Below are 16477 nucleotides of genomic sequence, written 5' to 3'. Positions count from 1 at the left end.
GGGCCAGGTAAATGACCTTGGAGGGCCGCATGCAGCCCCCGGGCCATAGTTTGAGGACCCCTGGAGTAGATAAATAGGTACCGCTCTGGCGGGGAGGTAAAAGGCACCCCTGAAGACATAATAACAAAATGCAAGTTGCAAACTGTTATCCAAACAGAGCTATGTTAACATTAACTGTGTAAATCGGTTTAAACTGCATACAAATCACACAAAGAAAATACATAAGGTATAAGTCTAAGTGCTACTTGGTGATTTCCCTCTAGAGTTTACTCAAGGCTTGAGAGTTATAAATTCACTCTTCTAAATGATAATAGATTCCATTTCTCGTAACAAAGGTGAGTATCTTCACTCTTTCGCTTGAACTCTCAAAACAAAGGATAAGTATTGAGAAAATATTTACACAGTCCTTGAAGTGATGAATTAAACACTGGAATAGTCCTTGAGAAAGTAAACTGTAGTCCAAAATAATGTCCATATAGTTCAAAATACTGTCCAGTTCAAAATACTATCTGACAAGCGTCCCCAGGTTGAGATGCCTTGGTTTCGGGCGACTTCCCCTTCTTCAGGATTTCTATAACTTCTTCATAAGAGCGTGTGAATCACAATAAATCTGTTATCTACAGTATGAAGCTGGCCCTACAGTTAGGTTTTCGATGTCTATGTTTCTTTGATACCCCTGAGGACACGCCAGCAATTAGATCAGCAAGGCATCTATGGACAACAGGCTCCTTGGCGTAGAAAAATGGAACAACAGCACCTCTCCATGGCCAAGTCGAGCACACTCTCCAGATGCCGGAAATGAAAAAGAGGGAAGCATTGCCTCTGTCTATGTATTGTCTGTCTTTGTTAATTGTATAGCAAATTACAATTCGGAATTACAATTAGGAAAGAATCCCACTGGAGCATTGCTGTACACTCAAATATTTGGGAGTTACCCTGTACCATGCTCTGACTTATGAGAAGCACTGCTTGACCATCAAGCAAAATGTGAATGCTAGAAACAATATCATATGAAAGTTGACTCGCACAACCTGGGGATCACAACCAGATACAGTGAAGACACCTGCCCTTGCGCTTTGCTGCTGAGTACATATGCCCAGTGTGGCATACATCTCACCACGCTAAAACAGTGGATGTGGCTCTTAATGAGACATGCTGCATTATTTCAGGATTTACCCCCACATGACAGGAGAAATTATACTGTATTGCACCACCTGATATTGGTCGGGAAGTGGCAGCCAGTAATGAAAAGATCAAAGCATTGACATCTGCGGCCCAGCCTCTATTCAGGTATCAGTCAGCATGCCAACGTTTTAAATCAGGAAACAGTTTTCTAAGATCTACAGAGACACTCGCAGGAACACCTCAGCAAGCGAGAGTCCAAAAGTGGCAGGTGAAAACCTGGAACCTCAATCAGTGTTTGAGACCGGATGAGAGACTCCTTCTTGGGCACACAGAAGACGGCAACTTGGAAGGTGCTGAACAGGCTGCGCTCTGGCACCACGAAATGAAGAGCCATTCTTAACAAATGTGGCCACATAGTGGAGTCCACAACTTGCGAGTGTGGAAAAGAGCAAACCACAGACCACTTACTATAATGCAGCCTGAGCCCTGCCACATGCATAATGGAGGACTTTCTTACATTCACACCAGAGGCACTCCAAGTGGCCAGCTTCTGGTCAAAGGACATTTAGAATCATGCCAAGTTTTTAAAACTTTGTCTTAAACTTTGCTACTGATATAAGAAAAATTGTATAGCTGTACTGGATGTTTGCCATATATGTATTCTGTAATCTGCTCTGCGTCCCCTTAGGGCAGTGTTTCTCAACCTGGGGGTCACGAGGGGGTGTCAGAGGGGTCGCCAAAGACCATCAGAAAAAAGGGGGTGTCAGAGGGGCCACCAAAGACCATCAGTATTTTCTGTTGGTGATGGGGGTTCTGTGTGGGAAGTTTGGCCCAATTCTCTTATTGGTGGGGTTCAGAATGCTCTTTCATTATAGGTGAACTATAAATCCCAGCAACTGCAACTCCCAAATGTCAAGCTCTGTTTTCCCCAAACTCCACCAGTGTTCACATTTGGACTGAAAGAGCAGCAGTTCTCAACCTGGGGGGTCGCCTGGCCATTTCGGAGGGGTTGTGAGGCTGCCTCCGTTGGCCCCACCCCAAGGGCACAGGCCAGGCGAGGGCTCCTTCGCGCGAGGCCTGGTCTCGCGCAAAGCCCGCCTCACCTACCGCGCACTCTCACCATCCGGCGAGGTGGGCGAGGGGTCCTCCGTGCGAGGCCTGGCCTCACGCAAAGCCCCCTCGCACTTTCGCCATCCGGCGAGGGGATCTTGGCGCGAGGCCTGGCCTCATGCAAAGCGCCCTCACCCGCCTCGTGCTTTCGCCATCCGGGGATCACCACAACATAAGGAACTGTATTTAGGGGTCATGGCATTAGAAAGGTTGAGAACCACTGTTAAAGAGTATCCGTGTCAATAAATCAATGATTTATTACAGTCTATGACCAGCACTTATAGAGTATCCGTGTCAAGTTTGGTCCATATCCATCATTGTCTGAGTCCACAAGGCTCTCTGGATATGGGTGAACTACAACTCCAAAACTCAAGTTCAGTGCCCACCAAACCCTTCCAGTATTTTCTGTTGGTCATAGGAGTTCTGTTTGCCAGGTTTGGTTCAATTCTATATTTGTTGGAATGCTCTTTGCTTGTAGGTGAACTATAAATCCCAGCAACTACAACTCCTAAATGACAAATTTCAATCCATACCCCACCAGTATTCAAATGTGGGTGTATTGGATATTTGTGCCTAATTTGGTCCAGTGAATGAAAATACATCCTGCATATCGGATATTTACATTACAATTCATAACAGTAGCAAAGTTATAGTTAAGAAGTAGCAACAAAAATAATTTTATGGTTGGAGGTCACCACAACATGAGGAACTCTGTTAAGGAGTCGTGACATTAGGAAGGTTGAGAACCACTACCTTAGGGAGATAGAGCAGAATAGAAATAAAGTATATTCTTATTATTCTTATTATATTAATGGGGGTTGGCATTTAAGCCCAGCAAAGCAAGAATTAGTAAACATAATTCTATTCCTGTCAGGTTGTGAGAAATGAGCAGTGAGCAGAATGTACTCATTCTTTACAACACACTGAGCAGTAGATATAAATATTGTTTAATTGCAACACTAGACAGAAGACAGCCAGTGGTTAAGAAACACGCAAGTTGCACCCAACATCATCAGGAGAGCCATACAATCTGACCAAGAGAGACAGCAGCACTGAGAGCAACTACTGTATTTCTTCAATTCTAAGATGCACTTTCCCCCTATATAAACCTATCTAAAAATGTGGTGTGTCTTTGAATTGCAGGTGTACCTTATCTGTCCTTGTTGATGGTACCGAAATTAGAGTGCGCCTTACAACCAGTGGCACCTTCAACTGAATACGAGAATGTGATTCTCTTACTTCTTTTAACTCCTTCAACCCAAGAAACAGCAGTCCAAAGGACGTTACATTTAAAGGTAAGCTGGAGTAGCAATAAAAGCACATGTACTCCAACTACACAGCACTGGAAATGGGAGAGAATGACTATATTTTTACATTCTGGACATGTGCAAGAAGCAGTCGCACACACACAGTATGTTTTCAAGATATGGGTTGCAGCACCCACCCACTGCTTCTGCCAGGGAGATAAGCAGCATCAAAGTCCCCAGGGCTGTTGAGAGGATGGGAAATGGAGAAAAGAACAAAGGATAGTGTTACAAATTACCGAACTGATATTACCTAACACCCCAAAACAAACAATGCCTTTTTCAAAAAATTTCAAAAAATTTGGGCACAGCCAAGTCCCCAACCTAGTCTTCTATATAAATAAATAAAAAAAAAAAACACTGGATGAATTGCCGCCAAATTTGGCTACAATACACCTACTAGCCCAAGGAGTGACCATCACTAAAAAAAAAATGATTTTGTCATTTGGGAGTTGTAGTTGCTGGGATTTATAGTTAACCTACAATCAAAGAGCATTCTGAACTCCACAAATGATGGCATTGAACAAATGTGGCACACAGGACTCCCATGACCAACAGCAAACACTAGAAGAGTTTGGTGGGCATTGACCTTGAGTTTGGGAGCTGTAGTTCACCTACATCTAGAGAGCCCTGTGGACTCAAACAATTACCAAACTTGGCACGAATATTCCATATGCCCAAATATGCACACAGATGGAATTTGGGGAAAATAGACCTTGACATTTGAGAGTTGTAGTTACTGGAATGTATAGTTCATCTACAATCAGAGAGCATGCTGAACCCCACCAACGACAGAATTGGGGCAAACCTCCCACACAGAACCCCCATGACCAACAGAAAATACTTAAGGCCATCCAGTCCAACTCCAGTGATTCCAGCCATGAAAGCCTTCGACAATATATATTGCATGTTCCAGAGTGCGCAAACCAGACAATCTCTACATCAACACTGACAAAGAAACAGCAAGAAATACAAGCGTAAAGAAATTATATATAATAGAAACCAGCACTTTCTCATTACTTTATTTGCCAGATCACCAGACTGGGCCACAGTAACGCGCGGCACGGAACGGCTAGTTTGAGTCCACAGTGCTCTCTGGATGGAGTATGTTTGTTTGTGGGATTAACATAACTCAAAATCGTAACTCAAAAACCAGTGGACAAATTGCCCCCAAATACACCTACTAACCTAAGGAGTGACCATCACTCAAAAAATTGATTTTGTCATTTGGGAGTTGTAGTTGCTGGGATTTAAAGTTAACCTACAATCAAAGATAATTCTGAACTCCACCAATGATGGAATTGAACCAGACAAGGCACACAGGACTCCCATGACCAACAGAAAACACTAGAAGGGTTTGGTGGGTACTGACCTTGAGTTTGGGAGTTGCAGTTCACCTCCATCCAGAGAGCACTGTGGACTCAAACAATGATGGTTCCTGGCACTAATACTCAATATGCCCAAATGTGGACAGTGCTGGAGGGCAAGAAAATGTAATCAAAGCCCTCCTGGCAAAGAGCCATCCAGCCATAGATAGATAGAAATGATTAACACACACACATAGTAGCCTAGATTTGAAAGGGACCCCTAAAGAAGGACAATGACATGTTGCATGTTCCAGAGTAGGCAAACCAAACAATCTCCACATCTACACTGACAAAGAAACAGCAAGAAATACTGTTTACCCACAAGCATAAAGACATTACATTTATTAGAAACCAACACTTTCTCATTACTTTATTATCCAGATCACCAGACTGGGCCACAGCAATGCATGGCAGGGGACGGCTAGTCAATGTTTGTGGGTATGTATGTATGTATGTATGTATCTGGCCGGGCAGTGGGCAATGTATTTCTCTGGCCAGGTCTCCAATTTCCACAGACTACTGCGACCCCCACGAAGGACAGAACTAGACCAAACTTGACACACGGACCTCCCATGACCAACAGAACATACTGAAGGGATTTGGGGCAACTGGACCCTACATTCTGGGATATAGTTCACCTACACTCCGAGAGCACTCTGAACCCAACCAACGAAGGAACTGCACCAAATTTGGCATATACCCAACCTGCTGAACTTTGAATACTGGTGGGGTTTTAAGGGAACTGACCTTAGAGGTTGGGAGTTATAGTTCACGAGCATTCACAGAGCGCTGTGTATCCAACTGAGGATGGTTCTTTACCAAACTTGGCACAAATACCCAATATGACAAATTTTGAATGCTGGTAGGGACTGGCGGGACTGAAGTTTTTAGTTCTCCTTGCATCGAGAGCCCTGTGACCCCCAGCAATGATGGATCTGAACCAAAATTGGCACACAGCCCCAACATGGCCAACTTTGAATACAGGCAGGGTTTGGGAGTGACTGACCTTGGAATATGGGAGTTATAGTTCACCCGCATCCAGAGAGCACTGAACTCAGCTACAACAAATCTGAACCAAACTTGGCACACAGACCCAACATGGCCAACTGTGAATATTTTGGGGTCAGTGACATTGGAGTATGGGAGTTGTAGTTCACCTGCATCGAGAGCATTGAACCCAGCTGATGATAGAGCTGGATCAAACTTGGCACACAGAGCCAACATGGCCAACTTTGAATACAGGCAGGGTTTGGGGGTGACTGACCTTGGAATATGGGAGTTATAGTTCACCCGCATCCAGAGAGCACTGAACCCAGCTACAACTGATTTGGACCAAACTTGGCAGACAGACCCAATATGATCAACTGTGAATATGTGAATACAGGTCTGAGGGTGACTGATCTTGGAGTATGGGAGTTGTAGTTCACCTACATCCAGAGAGCATTGAACCCAGCTGATGACGGAGCTGGATCAAACTTGGCACACAGACCCAACATGGCCAACTTTGAATACAGGCGGAGTTTGGGGGTGATTGACCTTGGCATATGGGAGTTGTAGTTCACCAAATGCAGACCCAACATGGCTAGCTGAATACAGGTGAGGTTTGGGGGTGTCTGTCCTTGGAGTATGAGAGTTGTAGTTCACCCACATCCAGAGAGCACCAAACCCAGCTGACGACGGAGCTGGACCAAACTTGGCACACAGACCCAACATGGCCAACTGTGAATACTGGCGGGGTTTGGGAGTGACTGACCCACGATTTTGGGAATTATAGTTTATTCACAGCCTTATGCATTTTCTAATGGGAGCATTAAAGAAAATACTTTTTTCTAATAAATAATGTTACAAATTATCCATGTGATATGACCAAAAACAAACAATGCCCTTTTCAAATAACCCAGGCATTGCTAGGTACCCAAGCTAGCATAGTAATAAAAGTGGAGTTATATATGTTTGAATATGGGTGAGTAAGTTTGTGGCAGACTTCCTATTGGCTCCCAAAGACCACTACAACCTCCACCAATGATGGATCAGGACAAAACTTAGGATGCAGGCACCCTTACATTCTGGTGCGGTTTGGAGGAAGATGGACCAGACAATGGGATTTGCAGTACCTTCACTCACATCTGGAGACTACTACTAACCCCATGAGCCATGGATATGGACCAGACTTGACACACAGATCCCCCCCCCCCCATGATGAACTTTACTTCCTTGTGAGGTTTGGGGGAAGTCCAAAACATCTGGAGGGCCGAAGTTTGCCCATGCCAGCACTAGGTTTATTGCCGAAGAAAAGAGGGAACAGTTACTTCCTCCTCTGCCAGTTGCTCAAAACACTTGTAGACATATTTACAGCACCTTTTCTTACCCACAGTTCTGGGGCTTTCAAATTCAACTCTCCCCTCTGTTGTTTAACATCTATATGCAACCACTTGCTCAGCTGGTTCGAGGTTTTGGGCTTGAGTGTTATCAGTATGCCGATGACACTCAGCTGGTGCTGAAGATGGAAGGCCGACCGGACTCTGTACCCGATTATTTCCATCAGTGCCTCGAGGCTGTTACTGGATGGCTGCGTGCCAGCAGGTTGACGGTGAATCCAGCAAAGACGGAGATCCTATGGCTGGGTGGACCGGGCAGTGGGGACATCCATCTGCCCACCCTGGATGGCGAGGCGTTACACCCGTCATCATTGGTAAAGAGTCTGGGAGTCCTTTTGGACCCTCTGCTGACAATGGAGGCCCAGGTCTCCGCCGTGAGCAGAACCGCCTTCTTTCACCTGTGGCAGGTTAGACGGCTGGCCCCCTACCTGTCCAGGGACGACCTAGCTACGGTGATCCAGGCCACGGTCATCTCAAGGCTGGACTACTGTAACACCCTCTACATTGGCCTCCCTCTGTCGGTGATTCGGAAGCTCATGTTGGTACAAAACGCAGCTGCTCGGCTTCTTGCGGGAATTCCGATGAGATGCCACATAACACCAATCTTACTACAGCTGCACTGGTTACCAATTGAGCACCGGATCACTTTCAAAGTGATGGTACTCACCTTTAAGGCCTTGCATGGTCTGGGGCCAATGTATCTAAGGGATCGTCTCACCCCCTACCAACCCCAGAGATCCCTCCGCTCTGAGGACCAAGATCTATTGGAAGTCCCCAGTGTCAAGACCTTGCGTCTAACGGCAACCAGACGCAGAGCCTTCACAGCAGTGGCGCCATCAGTCTGGAATGCTCTGCCACCTGAAGTTCGTGCCCTGCGGGACTTACCAGCTTTCCGCAGGGCATGTAAGACATACCTGTTCCGACAGGCTTTTAATGTTTGATACTGTTGTTTTTAAATTGTTTTAAATTGCTTTTAAACTTTGTTAGATTTTAGCTATTCTTGTAAGCCGCTCCGAGCCCCAGGGGAGTGGCGGCATATAAGTTTAAATAAATAAATAAATAAATAAATAAAACATACAGTGCATTGATTTAAAATTAAAGAGTTTTACATGATATAAAAATAAAGAGTTTTCCTTTGCCCGGAGTTAGAGGAACCCCCTTTCAAAGAAAACACAATTCAGCCCCAATTCAAACACCCTGGCAGTTCACTTGCACAAGAGTTATGCAAGAACACTGAAGAAAAGGGCACATTGGTCAGGGTTTATAGCGGATGCCTGCTTGCAGCAAGAGGTCCACTGTAATTGCGCACTTGATCTTCTGGGGCCTCAATCTCTGCTTTCTTCCATGACACCACCAAGAAGCATGTTCAAATTGGAAAGATTGAAAGGCAAGCCAGGCAAGACATTGGCAAGACTGAACTAGATGGATTTATACAAATGCAATGACCACCTCTGTTCAGCAGCATGCAAGGTCGGGATGGCATGGGCCTTACGTCTATGACCTTCTTACCTTTGACAAGTTATTTATTGATTGATTGTGTTTATTTACATCCCACTTTATCTCTCCATAAGGAGACATTATTATCCCCCTCGATGGACTGTCACCTTGTAGTGGTGAGGGGGCTTGAGTGTTCCAATGAACCTGCGGGCACAACAACTGGAGTTGTGCACTCCCAGGAGTGGCTGCAGGGGAGGTTCCAGACCAAGCACAGTCCAAAGACCCAAAGACCTCAACGGAGGAGCAGGTGGAGGATAACAACAGATTGAGAAGCCACGGTCTTCTTGGTAAACAATGCCACCCGAGGAACCTCACTCTGTGAAGACTGTGTGTTGATCAGTGTACACTTACCTCCACACATTAAAAAGATTCAAGCACAGGCATCTTCCAAGGGGGAAAAAACCAATAAAAGTCCCATGGCAATCAGCGAGTGGCGACGGGGGCAGAACTGTGAAATCTGGAAGCCCCTAGTGACAGACTGGCACATGGGCGGTGGGTACGGACTCAGTCATTCTACATCAAGGTCCAAGGCAGTTGAGTAGTTTGGCAGCTGTATCCATGACTGAGCAGTCCTTTTTCGGATCCACTCTGCTCACCCCACACGGGGAAGGGGCTAGAAAAGGTGCCCTAAACATACTCTGCCTCTCTTATCCCTGACTGAACTGCTTCGTCCAGTGGGGTCACCACCCTGCGGCCAATAAAGAAAAACGAACTTTGGTACATGGAATGTACGGACACTGATGGACAACACTGACAGTGAAAGCTCCGAACGCAGAACTGCCATCATTGCAAGGGAATTGGGACGCTTTAACATCGACATAGCAGCCCTTCAGGAGACCCGGAGAGCAGGAGAGGGACAGCTGAAGGAAGAAAAAGGAGGCTACACCTTCTTCTGGAAGGGACTGCCTGAAGAAGACCAGAGAATGCACGGAGTTGGCTTTGCCATCAGAAATGATCTGGTGAAACATCTGACCGAAGCACCCACTGGCATCAATGAACGATTCTCAAACCTCCGAATTAAACTTGCCAAAAACCAACAGGCAACCACCCCTGAAGAAACGCCCCCTCCCTTCGCCCCACCCCTTCCCTCCGGGGCTTGGAGGGGGCGGGGTTTGTAGAGGAAGAAGGAGGGATTGATTTGGACAGGGCGGGAAAGGGCGGGGCTTGGAGGGGGCGGGGTTTGAAGGGGGAGGAGGAAAGATTGGGGAAGAAGAAGGAGGAGGTAAGATTGGGGCGTGTTGTGGCGCGTGTGTGTGTGTTGCGGGGAAGGGAGGGGGTGTGTGTTACCGGCGTGTGTGTGTGTTGCGGGGAAGGGAGGGGGTGTGTGTTACCGGTGTGTGTGTGTGTTGCGGGGAAGGGGGGGTGTTACCGGCAGGAAGGGGGCGGGGGGGGAAGTTGCATAGTGCATGTGTGGGCGGGAAGGGGGCAGGGGGAAGTTGCGTGGTGCGTGTGTGGGCGGGAAGGGGGCGGGGGGAAGTTGCGTGGTGCGTGTGTGGGTAGTTTGCCCCAATTCTGTCGTTGGTGGGGTTCAGGGTGCTATTTGAGTGTTGGTGAACTGTGTATCCCAGTGACTACAACTCCCAAATGTCAAGGTCTATTTCCCCCAAACTCCATCTGTGTTTATTTTTGGCCGTATTGAATGCTTGTGCCGAGTTTGGTCCGGATCCATCATTGTGTGTGTGGGCAAAAAGGCAAGAAGGAAGGGGGGGGGGGGGCGGATGGAGGGAAGGCAGAAGAGCCGAGAGGGAAGAGCGAGTTTCGCCTCAGTAGCTTTCCAAGCGCGCTCTGACGGGCAGCGCCTCGGAGCGCTCTTCCCGTTGGCTGGGGCATTTTTTCCAGGGAAGGGAAGGCTGCGGCACTCAGTGGCGACGCTGCTGCTTCCCGAGCATGGGCAAAGGGTGAAATTGTGTTGCGTGTGTGGTCGGGAAGGGGGCGGGGGGAACGGAGGGAGGGAAGTGCAGAGGGAGCATTGGCCGTTTGGCCATGTGTGTGCGCGCGCTGGGGACTTTGCACCAGTGCGCATGCTCAGTTGTTTTGCCGTTTTTTCTGTGTGTGGTTGTGTTGTTTTCAATTTTGAATTGATCAGTTTGTACCGAGTGGGTTGTCCTTGGGGCATGGCAATTTTGGTGCAGTTTCGTTGGGGTTTTTTAGAGTTTTGCTGTCCCGTTGAACCAACCTAACAGATTTATATATATAGATCTCTCATATCTCAGGCCCTTGCTTGAGCAGTAATGGCACGATCATCAGCATAGATGAAGCTCTCTGTCCCTTCTGGCAGTGGCTGGTCATTTGTGTAGATGTTGAACATGGATGGAGCAAGCACGCTCCCCTGAGACAGGCCGTTCTTCTGTTTCCGCCATCTGCTTCTCTGGCTCTGGAACTCAACAAAAAAGCTCCTGTTTTGTAGCAGGTTTCCTATGAGCCGGGTGAGGTGGTAGTCCTTTGTGATATTATACATTTTTCTCAAGAGGAGGCAGTGGTTCACAGTATCATAAGCTGCGGACAGGTCTATGAAGACAGCTCCTGTGATCTGCTGCCTTTCAAAGCCATCTTCTATGTGCTGCGATGTGCAGCTTTTGCCTTTCCTGAGGCCAGCTTGCTGTGGGATCAGACATGGGTCTATTTTTTCGGTAATTCTATGCAAAATAAGTCTCTCCAGAACTTTGTAGAGGTGGCACAGCAGGGAGATTGGTCTATAGCTTTTTGGATCATTATGATCTTTGCCTGGCTTCAAGATGGCGATGACTCTTGCTTTCCTCCAGATTTTGGGGATCTGACAGGATGCCGTGCAGTTGTTCATCAGCTCCAGCAGCCAGCGCCTTACTTTTGGACCAAAAGGTCATGCAGGCCAGCTGCTTTGCCATTTTTACATTTATTGAGAGCCATGTCCAATTCAGTAGATGTAAAGGGTTCATGAAGGTTGTTGTTCTCAATCTCTTGTTGTATGGCTATTGGTTTCTTTCCTACTTTGGTGGCAGAGTTGGGTTTCACTGGAGCATTGCAGCGCACCCAAATACCTGGGAGTCACTCTGGACCGTGCCCTGACCTACAAGAAGCACTGCCTGAATATCAAGCAAAATGTGGGTGCTAGAAACAATATCACACGAAAGCTTACTGGCACAACCTGGGATCACAACCAGACAGTGAAGACATCTGCCCTCACGCTATGCTACTCTGCTGCTGAGTATGCATGCCTAGTGTGGAACACATCTCACCACGCTAAAACAGTGGATGTGGCTCTTAATGAGACATGCCGCATGTCTGCGCCCTACACCACTGGAGAAATTACACTGCTTAGCCGGTATTGCACCACCTGACATCCGCCGGGAAGTAGCAGCCAATAGTGAAAGGACCAAGGCAGAGACATCTCCAGCTCATCCCTTGTTTGGGCATCAGCCAGCACGCCAACAACTTAAATCAAGAAATAGTTTTCTACGATCTACAGAGACACTAGCTGGAACACCTCAGCAAGCGAGAGTCCAAAAGTGGCAGGTTCAAACCCAGACCCTCAATCAATGGCTGATACCAAATGAGAGACTCCCCCCTGGGCACACAGAAGACTGGGCGACTTGGAAGGTGCTGAACAGACTGCGCTCTGGCGCCACGAGATGCAGAGCCAACCTCCAGAAATGGGGCTACAAAGTGGAATCCACAATATGAGAGTCTGAAGAAGAGCAAATGCACCCTGAGCCCTGCCACATGCACAATGGAGGACCTTCTTGCGGCAACACCAGAAGCACTCCAAGTGGCCAGCTACTGGTCAAAGGACATTTAATCAACTACCAAGCTTGCAGACTGTGTGTCTTTGTATGTTTGTTTGTTCTGTCAGAAATGTAATACAACTGTTCGGTTGCCTGACACGATAAATAAATAAAATCTCAGGCCCTTGGGAAGAGCTCGATATTGAGAGCCAAACCCCAGACACTTCGACATGTAATGAATTACAATACTATATAATATAAGCATATAATATAATAATATATAATAATAATACCTCTAATATCCTAGGCCCTGGGAAGAGCTGAAGCCCAGACACTTGGACCTTATGTGCATGTGTGCTGTGTTATGTACACATAAGAAATTATAATAATATACAATACAATAATATATAATATGATAATAATATAAGAAGGCCCTTGGGAAGAGTCTGATATTCAGAGACGAACCTAGGCACTTGGACCTCATGTGCATGTGTGCTGTGTTCTTATGTGCATTTAAAATAAATAATAATCTATAATATAATAATAGTAAGAATGAATATAATAATAATACTTCTAATAGCCTAGGCCCCTGGGAAGAGCTGAACTCCAGGCACTTGTACCTCATGTGCATGTGTGCTGTTATGTGCATGTAATAAATTATAACAATGTATGATAAAAAATATACGATATAATAATAATGAATCATAAATATAATAATAATGCCTCTAATATCCTAGGCGCCTGGGAAGAGCCAATCCCCCAGACACTTGGACCTCATGTGCAAGTGTGATTTATTGTTATATATATGTAAGAGAAATAATATATATTATAATAATACTATATAATATAATAATAATAAAGCCCTTGGGAAGAGACTGATATTGAGAGCCGAATCCCAGACACTTGGACCTCATGTACTGTGTGATGTACATGCAATAAATTATAATATATAATATAATATATAATAATAATACTACTTCTAATAGGCCCTTGGAAAGAGCCAAACCCCAGACAGTTGGACCTCAGGTGCATGTGTGCTGTGTTATGTACATGCAATAAATTATAATAATATATAATATCATAATAATATATATCATAATAATAATACCTGTAATACCCCAGGCACTTGGGAAGAGCCGAACCCTAGACACTTGGGCCTCATGGGCACGTGTGCTGTGTTATTATGTGCATGTAAAATAAATAATAATAATAATCTATAATATAATAGTAATAACTAATAAATATAATAATAATAATACTTCTAATATCCTAGGCCCCTGGGAAGAGCCGAACCCCAGGCACTTGTACATCATATGCATATGTGCTATGTTATGTGCATGTAATTAATTCTAATAATAAAATATAATATAATAATATCTCTAATATCTCAGGCTCTTGGGAAGAGCCGAACCCTAGACACTTGGGCCTCATGGGCATGTGTGCTGTGTTGTTATATGCATGTAAAATAAATAATAATAATCTATAATATAATAATAGTAATAACTAATATATATAATAATAATACTTCTAATATCCTAGGCCCCTGGGAAGAGCCGAACCCCAGGCACTTGTATGTACATCATATGCATATGTGCTATGTTATGTGCATGTAATTAATTCTAATAATAAAATAAAATATAATAATATCTCTAATATCTCAGGCTCTTGAGAAGAGCCGAACCCTACACTTGGGCCTCATGGGCATGTGTGCTGTGTTGTTATATGCATGTAAAATAAATAATAATAATCTATAATATAATAATAGTAATAACTAATATATATAATAATAATACTTCTAATATCCTAGGCCCCTGGGAAGAGCCGAACCCCAGGCACTTGTATGTACATCATATGCATATGTGCTATGTTATGTGCATGTAATTAATTCTAATAATAAAATAAAATATAATAATATCTCTAATATCTCAGGCTCTTGAGAAGAGCCGAACCCTACACTTGGGCCTCATGGGCATGTGTGCTGTGTTGTTATATGCATGTAAAATAAATAATAATAATAATCTATAATATAATAGTAATAACTAATAAATATAATAATAATAATACTTCTAATATCCTAGGCCCCTGGGAAGAGCCGAACCCCAGGCACTTGTACATCATGTGCATATGTGCTACATTATGTGCATGTAATAAATTACAATGATATATAATACCATAATAATAATATCTCTAATACCCCAGGCCCTTGGGAAGAGCTGAACCCTAGACACTTGGGCCTTATGGGCATGTGTGTTGCGTTGTTATGTACATGTAAACAAACCCTACCACTAGTTGTACGTATTAGCCTGCGGGGGGGGGGGTGTCTCCTTACCGGGGTCTTGCGGAGGGGACGCCCGTGGGCCCGGTGCGGGGTGGCGAAAGCGGGGGCGCTCAGCATGGCCCAGGCCACGGGGCAGCCCTCCTCCTCCTCCTCCTTCTCCTCCTCGGCCCATTCACAGGCCAGGCCGGCCTTCACCCGCGTCCGGGCGGCATCGCCACCGGCGGCCTTCCTCGGCAAACAAAAAGGGCCGGCGCCGCAGCCTGGCCTCTCTCCCGCTTTCTCTACCTGTCTTTGCAAGGCATTGGCTTGCAGGGGAACCAGGATGGGCCCGGATTGGGACGGGACAGCCTGGCAGCGCCCTTCCTCCTTCCTTCCCTTCCTTCCTTCCTCCTCTCGGCCCTTTTTTTAGCGCCAAACGACGTCCCGCGAAATTCGGATTTCCCGCGGAAAACCTCGCCCTCCCATTGGCCCGCTCGCATTTTCCCCGCCCATCGGATTTTGCATACGTTTCTGCTCTTAAAGGGGAAGCCAGCGGCGCCTCCCAGCGCCAAGCGAGGACTTTCAGAAAGCCTCCGCCTCCTTTGCCTGGCCCTGCCGAGTCGTAGGCGGGGCTATGCAAATGACCCACGCCGGGATTGGCCCGTCTCGGCACGCCTGCTCTTCCTGCTCCAAGCCGGGTGAGGCTTCTTTATCTCAGGCAAAGGTCAGCCCTGTGTGTTCAGAACAGGTGGATCAACGCTCCATTCCTGATCAAAATATGTAGAAAAGCTATATATATATATAAATGCTCTGTGCATAATGAGTATCTTAAAAACAAAAGAACCAATGAACAAAATCACACCAAATTTGGCAACAAAACGTCTCACAACACAAGGAGTGACCATCACTCAAAAAATAGGAGCCCCTGGTGGCGCAGTGGGTTAAAGCACTGTGCCGGCAGGACTGAAGACCAACAGGTCGCAGGTTGGAATCCAGGGAGAGGCGGATGAGCTCCCTCTATTAGCTCCAGCTCCTCATGCGGGGACATGAGAGAAGCCTCCCACAAGGATGATAAAACATCAAAAATCATCCAGGCGTCCCGGCCAATACTCTCACAACAGGAGCAGTTGCTCCTGACACGACAATTAAAAAAATAATAATTATTATGATTTTGTCATTTGGGAATTGTATTTGCTGGGATTTGTAGTTCACTTACAATCAAAGACCATTCTGAACTCCATCAACGATGGAATTGAACCAAACTTGGCACACAGAACTCCCATGACCAACAGAAAATACTGGAAAGGTTTTGGTGGGCATTGACCTTGAGTTTGGGAGTTGTAGTTCACCTATATCCAGAGAGCACTGTGGACTCAAACAATGCTGGATCTGGACCAAACTTGGCACAAGCACTCAATACGCCCAAATATGAAGACAGATGGAGTTTGGGGGAAATAGGCCTTTGAAGGGTACCCCTTTAGTTAGGCACCCCAATGCTGGCGACAGAAGGCAAGCAGTCTCCGTAGGTGAAGCAAAAATCTCTTTATTTCAAGTTTGGCCACACAGGGAGAAACAGCCAAGACAGACCAGTGTCTTCAAAGAGAGCTGTCTCTGCCATTTGGATCTTTCAGTCTCCTTATATACATGGCTTTTCACTGTGTCATGGGCACACACCCCTCTTATCAGATCAATCATTCAAAAACACGTTTTTCTCATATTTTGCCACTTCAGTGTATTT

General features: G+C 45.8%; 1 protein-coding gene across 1 annotated transcript in view; it reads right to left on the bottom strand.

Annotated features, from left to right (window-relative positions):
* E2F2 (E2F transcription factor 2) overlaps positions 1 to 15191 on the bottom strand; it is a 49377-nt gene extending 34186 nt beyond the window's left edge. Inside the window, exon 1 of the mRNA XM_060784620.2 lies at positions 14812 to 15191. Coding sequence (XP_060640603.2) covers positions 14812 to 14877 — 66 coding nt within the window. The 5' untranslated portion in view covers positions 14878 to 15191. The remainder of the gene's footprint in view (positions 1 to 14811) is intronic.
* Between the last annotated feature and the right edge of the window lie 1286 nt (positions 15192 to 16477).

The sequence above is a fragment of the Anolis sagrei genome, chromosome X, assembly GCF_037176765.1.
Source record: "Anolis sagrei isolate rAnoSag1 chromosome X, rAnoSag1.mat, whole genome shotgun sequence".
NCBI lineage: Eukaryota > Metazoa > Chordata > Lepidosauria > Squamata > Dactyloidae > Anolis > Anolis sagrei.
The sequence above is the reverse complement of the archived record's forward strand: the minus strand, read 5'-3'. Positions and strand labels throughout refer to the sequence as shown.